The sequence below is a fragment of the Candoia aspera genome, chromosome 13 (assembly GCF_035149785.1).
Source record: "Candoia aspera isolate rCanAsp1 chromosome 13, rCanAsp1.hap2, whole genome shotgun sequence".
Classification (NCBI taxonomy): domain Eukaryota; kingdom Metazoa; phylum Chordata; class Lepidosauria; order Squamata; family Boidae; genus Candoia; species Candoia aspera.
Window position 1 is genome coordinate 4,402,336 of NC_086165.1, and position 10,484 is coordinate 4,412,819.

A 10,484-nucleotide genomic window follows, 5' to 3' on the forward strand; every position below is an offset into this window, starting at 1 on the left:
CAATGGAAAGTCGGGGTGTAGAAAATCTTCTGGACAAAATGTTCCTTCTCTAAGTCTCCTTCATGCTTTCTACTGGTGGGCCTCTCCCGATCAGTACCAGCTCTTCAGGATGTCAGCCATTGTTTGTAGTCCTCCAAAGCCGGTATTTCTGGTCTTTCCAGTGAATTGATTGAAAGATGCATGAGAAATCAAACAATCCTGTAGATGTCCTTCCAACTCTGCTGATCCCAGTTTATTCATCTCCATTCATCCCCCAACTCTTTTGTGGACAAACCTAAGGAACAACGCTATGGACGTTATTTGTCAAACCCTGGTCTTTATTTTGGATTCTCCAGTTTGTGCCAAAACCTAATAATAATAATAATATTTGCCTCAGCTCAGGTTCTTCATCCTGTTTTTAATGCTAGAATGATTTGAGATTGCTCTTTTAAGCCGTTTCCTCACCGTTCATGGGTAGAACCAGGATTGAGCAGAGGAATTCTTGCTGTTCCTTACAACCAGGACACTGCATTCCTGAAGTTCCAAAACAGCCCAGTGAGATATGGAAGTTCCTAACCAATGGGTCAAGATGGCACAGGTTGGTCAAAGCTGACATCCAAACATCTGGAATGCACAAAAGGATTCTTGGTGTCATGGAAGATATTACAGTATTGAATTGTGGTCCAACTGTTAGAAATCAATATTTGACTAGTCATTTAACTGAGACGCCAACTTGATTCAGGAGAAGGTCACTGATTAATGCTACAGTGACTCTATTCACAACTACCACCATACTGCAAAGTTATGCAAACCCTCCTCAGAGGAAAGGTCTTGAAGCTTCTGATATAAGGCCCAGACAAAGTAACTACAGATAGCCCTCTGGTCTGAGAGTGCAAATGAGTAAGAAAGGGAGGTGTCCCATTCATAGCATCTAAAGACTAATGTTCTCCTTGACCTGTTAGTTTGCTACAAGCAAGGATGGGAGAGGTTGGACACCAAAGAGCACTTGGTATAGCCCATGCCTGCCTTGGTCTCCTCCGGTGCAGTTTGTGCAACCTCCACTATGTTTCCTTCTTGCAAACACCACCTTTTGTAAGCAGTGCTCCTCTTTATCATCAACATCTCATTATCCAAATGTATTGAGATGTTGCTTCTGCGCATTGCTAGATAAATGAAGCCCGGGACAATAAAAGAAAATGGGACAGTGGCCCTTCTTTCCCTTCCAAGGGCTTTCTGAGGATAAATATATTCAAATATATTAATGACACTGAACTTATCAGGGGAGAGCAGTGCCAACAATAAAGCATCCAGAAGACATGATGACAGTGCAGAAAGAAATGAATCTGTTCAGCTTTGTGGAATGAAGATTAAGAAGGGAGGAGAGGAAGGGAACAGCTTTTGCATATTGAAGAGAAGACGGGAAATTGTTGGCCACTATCAGAAGGGGAGACAAAAGTCATCGGGGTTATCAAATCAAAGTAGGAAGTGACCAGAGGACATACCATGTAATCCATAGGTGGAGTCCTTGATACTCTCTGAGCTTGGCTGTTTGCTTGCAGACGTTTCATTACCCAACTAGGTAACATGGTCAGTGCCATGATGATGATGATGATGATCAGTGCACTGATGATGTCACCTAGTTGGGTAATGAAACGTCTGCAAGCAAACAGCCAAGCTCAGAGAGTACCAAGGACTCCATGGTTCAACCCTGAGCTACAGAGATTCTCCTCTATTGGAATCCATAGGTGTGTGCTGGGACCGGGTCAGCTTGCACATATGGATTTTTCTACTGTTCTTTTTCCTAAAGAGGACCATACAGTTGCCATTTAGACCCTTCTGGCCTACTCAGAGCTCGGTGCTGGAATCCAGACGGAATGCATCCAGATGCTTCTCCAGAACATCCAGGAAAAGAGAGCTCAGCAGGATAAGGAGCTTGGCTAGCTCACCACTCCTCCTGTGGCTGCCTGATTGAACAACGGATCTGGTGGGGAGAAGTCAAAAGGACATTAGATGGGGTTAAGCTGGTAGAAAGTTCCTAGCTGATGCCTTCTGATGCAACCCAAGAGTTAGACCTTGCTCACTTCCCGTGTTGCGTTGGAGACCTGGGTGTGGGGAGAAAGTCTCCTGCATTATGAGCAGTTTTGCTTTTTCTTCTTTACTTTGCATAAACCAGACAAGTCAGTACGATGTTCCTCTGATGTTCAAATGAAGTGAAGTCCACTCTGGGAACTCAGCATCCCTTTGGGTGAATCATCTAAAAGCGTGGGTCTTGTTGTATCAAGGGATCACAAATAGAGGACACTCTTCCTCTTTCTGTGTTGGAAGCCTAGCTCTTCACCGAGATGTCTCATTTCCAAAAACATCTACCTAAAGCAGGTTCTCCTTCAATATAATGAGGCTTCAGCCTCATCTTAATTAGACCCCTTAGACCAGTGTTTCTCAACCTTGGCAGCTTGAAGATGTGTGGACTTCAATTCCCAGAATTCCCCAGCCAGCATGGCTGGCTGGGGAATTCTGGGAGTTGAAGTCCACCCATCTTCAAGCTGCCAAGGTTGAGAAACACTGCCTTAGACTCTCTTGATAACCCCAATGACTCTATTTTGCTTGGGGAGTTACGTTTTCATGCCCTCCTCTCTTCCTTCTTTCTTCAGTATCTCTCTCAACCAGGGAGGGACAGGATATTGGATTCCAAAGGAAAATAACAAAAATCATTCTTAGCAAGAGGACCCCATAAATGCTGTAAGTGCATGGTCTGGAATCGTGCATAGACACACCCTCCCAAAAGCAAAAAATCACAATTGTTGTCCCTTGCCGCTTGCAGCCAGGCTGTAAAATATGCTAGACCACTATCTACCATCCTGTTTTTATTCACAACCATGGAGAAGTTTATTAACATGTCTGAGGCTTTGTTTCTTCCCTCTCCTTTACCTCTTCCCTAAAAAACACTTGTTCTTTCGCTTCCTTTTCCTTTTCTTCCTTCTACTGGCAAGACAACATCCCCTTATCTGCAAGATGACAGCCCCAGATGAGTATAAGAAGAGCAAAACGATGTTAGGGAAATCGTTTCTCCTTCTCAGATTCTTCAGCTATGTAGGGTAGATAAGAGGCGGTGGTGTTCCAGTTGTTATTTGAGAGAATTAAAAACCAAGTAAGATGTCAGCTATTCTGCCCAAAGGGAAGTTATCAATGCCCTTACAGACATTTGCCTGGGTAGTTGATACCTCCATTACTGCTCCGTGGAGAAGACCATGTGCCTTTCGTTGGTTTAATAAGAGCGATGGTTCTTCAAATATAAGGAAGTCTAAGACGTTAGGATACATGTATCTCTGCAGATTTGCATCATGGCCAAGGGAGTTTAAGAGCATCAGTAGCTATCTCTCCAGTTGTTTTACAAGAGGCAAATACAGGTAGTCCTCACTTAACGACCATTTATTTAGTGACGGTTCAGACTTACAACGGTGCTGAAAATCCAACTTACAGTTGGTCCTTGCACTTATGGCCATCACAGCATCCCCGTGGTCACGTGATCACGATGTGGGTGCTTGGCAACCAGTTCGCATTCACGACTATCTGTGTCCTGCAGTACATGATCGCCATTTTCGACCTTCCCAGCCAGCTTTCAGCAAGCAAAATCAATGGGGAGCCACATGATTTGCTTAACGACCACATGGTTCACTTAATGGCCATAATGATTCACTTAACAACTGTCGCAAAAATAGTTGTAAAATTGGGTCAGGTTCGCTTAACGACCGCTTTGCGAAATTCCAGTCCCAATTGTGGTCATTAAGCGAGGACTACCTGTACTACATTTGGCCTGGAAAAACATGGGGATCCATAGCTATTAGCCGTAATGCCAGTGTGACTGCCTCTGAAGGCCATCTGCTGGGAGACTGGGAGACTTCCTTGTGGGGCTGTTTGGCTGTTTGGGAACAGACTGCTGGACTTGATCCAATCCAGGAGTCCAATCCAGCAGGTCACTGCTCATGTTCTTTAGCAGGAATAGGATCGTGAAGTGTGTTGACATTTCACCACGCAGGATTTCCAGCCCAGCGTTTTCTCCATGAGCATCAGTGCCTTGTTGCTACTTGGGATGGTCAGGACAACGTCTGCTGCAGAAATGTGAGCAGGACCCATAGATCTCTGTCAAATGAAAAATATAAACAGGCGTGATGAAAGCAGTGTGCATATTCAAGAACCATAAATAGCGCTGGGCAATCTCCATCCATCCAAACGCTGAAGAGTAGTGCGCTACTTCTATTCGTCACCGGCCATAAACAGCATTAGCCAAAGCAAATGCTGAGCATGTACATAACAACGGAGATGAACGCTGCCCGTGGGGCTGAGGAGCAGAATTGGTGCAATAAGGAATATTAACACAGCTCAATTCTTTGTAACAGCTTGAACGACATAAAAAAATGGAGGCCCCAGAAGCAACGTGGCATCAAGTTTTAGCATCCCATTGACAAGGCGATGGAGCTGTTTTATGATTGGGAAGGAAGGCCACCTTGACAGAGCCATAACTTCTGCCAAACAACTTTATATACCAGGCATAATAGAGTCCCTGAGCAGGGTATCTCAGAGGCTTATCTCCCTCTGTTGAGGGAGGGAGCATAAGCAGCCTTTGAACCGTGTGCAGGGCATACCCAGGACTAGGATATAGATGTGGGTGGGGTCAGGACAAATACTACATTTGTTTTCATTTTAATTTAAATAAGATCCTTCCCCATGTCATTTTTCCCCGTCTGTCACCTTCAGAAGTACAGTTGGGCCACATAGTCTGGGGGGATTCTGAAGCTCCCAAGCATATATACCTTTTGGAGCCCACCTTCAGAGCCCTTGATTTAGATCACTGTGGCTTCAGATCTGAGCAAAATCTGGATCATTTGATCCTCCAACAGAGGTCATAAGCTGAGAGCCCCATCTGAGGGGAGGAACCATGAGGAGAACCATATAAAGGGTCTTCACTTCAAAACATTGTTTCCGCCCTGTAATGATATGTGGGAAAGACCTTGGGACAGTGGGCCAAGAGACGCTGCCTAGGGAATGGTCAGGTAAGAGGGGGCATAGCCCACACCTGCATAGTGAGAGGGGCAAGAGGGTCAGAAGGGACCCTCCCTAATTTCTCAGTCTGTAAATTTCTCAGCCAGTGGGGGATTCCTACTTTCAGACTTGCAAGATTCTCTTAACGTAGTCTTACAATAAAATAGAATTAGTATACCTGGTCGTGTTTTCTGTCTGGTCTACCTGGTAAGGCTGACATCCCCCACTCAAGATTTGGAGGGGGGGTCTTATGTCAGAAATCAGAGCCATGTCATTGTATTGGCTGTTGTTACAATTATTTTATTGGTGTTATTGTTACTTATTTAAGTTGTTGGTAGCTGCCCAGAATCATATGATAAGCTGGGCAGCCATATAAATCTTTCAAATAAAATAAAAGATCTCCACTCAAAGTAAGCCAGTTTGATTATCCAGATGGAAAGTGACTTCTGGATATGCACAACACACATGCAGAAGCCTCTTTACCATCTGGATCCAATGGGGCAACCGCTCTGGTCCAGTCCTTCAGAGGAGACTATTCAGTAACAAAGAGTTGTTTCAGTTGATGCTTCATTGAACTGAAGCATTCCATTGAAGCACCAAGTGGCATTATTAAGCCATAACCTCACGCGAGATCAACACCTCAGATGGAGGAAGAAGTCTCAGGGCTTGGCCAATGAGGAATGGTCCTTGAGGGTCAGGCAATGGAGTGTTCAAGAGCCTCAGCTACATTTAGGGGTTTCCCTCAAAGCACAGAGCTCTAGTTTAAGGAGCCAGAGGCTGAAATTTGCATGGCGAGAACTACAGTTTGAGAGCCGTCTCCCTAGAGCCTTACACGTTTGCTAATGTCCAAATTTGGAGGGTAGGTAACCCTTCATTTAAACTGGGGAGATGGTGGGGAAAACCCACTAGAATTTAGCAGTCCATCGGTTGGATTTCAGTCACTGTATGCTGCTTGTAAGTGCAAAGAAGCTCTTGTGAATAGTTCCTTTCACAGTCCTGAATTTGCCCAAGTCATATACTTCTGGCTCATAGGTTATTTCTTCAGGAACTCCGTAGCTTTTGCCTAGGTTTATTTGTCCCAAGGTTCCAGATGGGCAGAGAAGGGCCAAGGGTTGCAGTCAGGAGACGATGCATTTGGAGTCGGTATTGCTGCTGATGCTGCTTGAAGAACAGCACTCGTGTTTGAGATCTTAATGTGAGCTTCCTCATCAGTGTGACAGGGCTTCTGCATTTCTAACAAAGGGGTCTTGAGGGACATCTTCAGCAAGCTGAGATTTCTTCAGGATGGTTAAACGTGCATCAGTGAGGTCATAATGGAAGCTTCACTCCTTATAAATGTGTGTAGGAGATCAAGAAGAGGGGGAGTTTGTGATATGATGTCGCGACGCATGTTTAGTCATTTGCCCCACCTGCTTATGGGGTTTATAGCTTTGGCCTTTACCTCCAAGGAACCATTTTAAATGCTTAAAAGAGGATGCTGATCTTTTCTTTACTTACAAAAGAGATTTAGAGAAATTAGCATCTTGACAAATGGAGCGTAACAGCTTCCTACAGTGCTAGAAATTTTCTGCATTGCATTCACAAGACTACGGCTGAGAATCTTGCATTCTTAAATGCGTTGTGTTCTACTAATCCCGAGTACTCTGTCGTGGGTCAACACGTGGGCTATGTTACTGCACTATTTAGGAGGCACCTTCATTGCCACTTCTGGAGGCTCCCTGGCTTTCGGATAGACTGCAAGTTTTTCACACGGTCACACTGCCACTTTCCCCACTGTTCCCCACTTCATGGCTCCTTCCCCTGAGTTTGCAACTCTGCCCCAAAGAAACCCAGGACAGCAAAATTCCTCCAAATTTCCAGAGGACCACCCTACCTCTGAGAATCATTTCCATAGCATAAAATCATAGAAGTCCCAAGCAGGGTTGGACCAGGCTCATTAAGGCGTGTCCCACACCCAAGAAATTCCCTACATGGAGAAAAAAGAAATTGTTCACCAACAGAAAATTAATAACAATGCATTTGTTTGGAAGAAAAACTGGGACCTTTTTTTCCTTAACATGGCGAAATGGTAAAAAATGTGAACGTTCCTCTTGCCTGTGCTGAGGTGGGGCAGCCTAGAATCTTCAGCACTTACTACCTGCTTTTATCCCATTATTGAAATTGGTTTTCTAAGGCATTTAAAGTGGATTCCAGGGATCACAGAATCAAGGGTTGGAAGAGACCTTGAAGTTAAGGTAGAAAAGGGGGAACAGCCTCCAGCAAGCAGTCTACTAGCTTGCTTAGGGACCATTGTCATTTGTAGGTGTCTTGTCTCTGTATTCATGGTTAGTTCCCTTGATACCTAAGTGGAGAATCTCAAACAGACATTGTTTTGGGGCCAAGTCAAAGGCCGAGGGGTTTGTGTCATGGAAGGACCAGCAGTGATGGAGTGCATGCCCCCCTTGCTCCATCAGTCTGCTTCCCAGAATTTTGTAGACTCCCCTTGACTTCAAGCTCTTCTGTCCTTCTCATGTACATGGAGCAAAGCCTTAATTATTGGGTAGACTCTGCCCCTTTCTCACTTATTCTTCAGCCTAAAAGGTGGTTCAGGAGTGAGACGTAGAATTCCCAGTTTTTGTAAGGCCTGGACTGTTTTTCTTTGATTGGTTGACTTTGCTCATCGCTTTCCAAAGAGCAGTGCAGAGAAAGACTTGAGACCCACAGTGGGTGCAAAGACTAAGGTTATATTATGTACTAAAGCTGGATGGGTACATCCATGGCCTTGACTGTGCTGATGTACAGTATTTTATGAGCAGTCTGTGAAAATAGGACATCTTTGGTTTCTAACTCTTCTTTTCTTTCTTCTCCCTGTTTCATCTGCAGGTAAAAGATAGGATGGTGGCGGGTAAGTGGAGCATGTATTGCCCAGTCCTGGCCTGTTGGCAGCCAATTCTCATCTTGATGTTGGGATCCATCCTTTCAGGCTCTGCAACGGGCTGCCCACCCCGCTGTGACTGTTCTGCACAGGAACGCTCTGTGACTTGCCACCGGAAGCGATACATGACCGTTCCTGAGGGCATTCCCACTGAGACAAAGCTCTTGGATTTGGGGAAAAACCGTATCAAGACTCTGAACCAGGATGAATTTGTCAATTTTCCTCACTTAGAGGAGTTGGAGTTAAACGAGAATATTATCAGTGGCATCGAGCCAGGGGCTTTCAATAACCTCTTCAACCTCAGGACTCTGGGTCTCAGGAGCAACCGGCTCAAACTTATCCCCCTTGGGGTGTTTACTGGACTCAGCAATCTAACCAAGTTGGACATTAGTGAGAACAAAATTGTGATTCTTCTGGATTATATGTTCCAGGACTTGTACAACCTCAAGTCTTTGGAAGTTGGGGACAATGACCTTGTCTATATTTCCCACCGGGCTTTTAGTGGCCTCAACAGCTTAGAACAGCTGACTCTGGAGAAATGCAACTTGACCTCCATCCCTACGGAAGCCCTTTCTCACTTGCATGGCTTAATTGTACTACAGTTGCGCCACCTGAATATTAATGCCATCAGGGATTACTCATTTAAGAGGCTGTATCGGCTTAAGGTCCTTGAGATTTCACATTGGCCCTATCTAGACACCATGACGTCCAATTGCCTGTATGGACTTAACCTGACATCCTTGTCCATCACCCACTGCAACCTGACATCAATACCTTACATCTCCCTGAGGCACCTGGTTTATCTCAGGTTTCTGAACCTGTCCTACAACCCCATTGTCACCATCGAAGGGTCCATGCTTCATGACCTCCTCAGGCTTCAGGAGATACAGCTGGTTGGTGGTCAGCTCACCGTGGTGGAACCATATGCCTTTCGGGGCCTGAACTACTTGCGAATCTTGAACGTTTCAGGGAACCTGCTGAACACGCTGGAAGAGTCAGCCTTCCACTCCGTGGGGAATCTGGAAACCCTTATAATAGATAATAATCCTTTGGCCTGTGACTGCCGACTTCTCTGGATCTTCCGACGTCGCTGGAGACTAAACTTTAATAAGCGGCAACCCACATGTGCAACTCCTGAATTCGTCCAGGGGAAACAGTTCAAGGATTTCTCCGAGGCACTCCTGCCAAACTACTTCATTTGCCGTCGGTCCCGGATACGGGACCGCAAACCCCAGCAGATCTTTGTGGATGAGGGCCACACAGTGCAGTTCATCTGCCACGCAGATGGAGACCCACCTCCTGCCATCATGTGGCTCTCGCCAAGGAAGCACCTCATCTCTACCAAAACCAATGGGCGGCTCACCGTCTTCCCTGATGGCACTCTGGAGGTGCGCTATGCCCAGATTCAGGACAATGGCACCTACCTATGCATTGCCAGCAATGCCGGAGGCAATGACACCATGCTGGCACACCTGCACGTCCGCAGTTATTCCCCAGACTGGCCCCATCAACCGAATAAGACCTTTGCTTTCATCTCCAACCAGCCTAATGAGAGTGATGCCAACAGCACGCGTGCCACCGTGCCTTTCCCCTTTGACATCAAGACCCTCATCATTGCCACCACCATGGGGTTCATCTCCTTCCTGGGAGTGGTGCTCTTCTGCCTGGTGCTCCTCTTTCTCTGGAGTAGGGGCAAAGGTAACACCAAGCACAATATCGAAATTGAGTATGTCCCACGCAAATCAGATGCAGGCATCAGTTCCACTGCCGATGCACCACGCAAGTTCAACATGAAAATGATCTGAGGATGGAGAACAGAAAACAAACACAGACAAAACTAATAAGGAGGGGCAGTGTTGTTGTTTTTTAAAAAATGATGATGATGATGATGATGATGACGACAGTGACAGTGACAAACAGTGCAACACATATGCCAACCTCTCTTCTCTCCACTCAGCTCCCCCAGCCCCCCTTCGGTCCCCCCAATCCCGCATCACTCCCTCCTCGTCCTTCTTTGTGAAAATGTTCTGCTGACGTCTCCAGAATTTCCCATGTTTGTAGGACATAACTCTGACGGACTCTTGTGTCGATCTTAAAGACAGCAGCAAACTGAAAAAAAAAAAAATCAAAACCGCAAACAATAAAAAGTTACATACTTCCTCTGTAACTTTTGATTTCAATAATTACGGATTTTTATGAAAACTTGAAATAATAAAAGAAACCTATTTCCTATAGCTAGTTGGAATGCAAAATCTTGACTTTTTGATCTGTGCACTTGCTTTTTGGTCCTTTCTTTAAAACCTACAGTATATCAGAGAGTGCTTTCCGGTATAGTTCAGGTCGAAAGAGGGTTGCCCATTGGTGACAAAGGAAGCTATACTCAAGGGGATGTAATTGGTTAGTCTTCTGTCTCTCTCGAACCACTGGGTTTTGATTTTGGATTCTTGAATTGAATTCTTTCAGTGGTTTGCTAAGGCACAGTATGAGCAAACCAAGAAGAAAGGATGAGCTTATGGCCATATTTTATACCTGGAACCAGTTGCATTCCAGC

General features: G+C 45.4%; 1 protein-coding gene across 2 annotated transcripts in view; it reads left to right on the plus strand.

Annotated features, from left to right (window-relative positions):
* Positions 1 to 10,171, plus strand: part of LINGO1 (leucine rich repeat and Ig domain containing 1) — a 128,452-nt gene extending 118,281 nt beyond the window's left edge. For both annotated transcript variants that reach the window (XM_063314260.1, XM_063314261.1), the window contains exon 2: positions 7,882 to 10,171. In XM_063314260.1, coding sequence (XP_063170330.1) covers positions 7,882 to 9,738 — 1,857 coding nt within the window. In that variant the 3' untranslated portion in view covers positions 9,739 to 10,171. The remainder of the gene's footprint in view (positions 1 to 7,881) is intronic.
* The last annotated feature ends 313 nt before the right edge of the window (positions 10,172 to 10,484 follow it).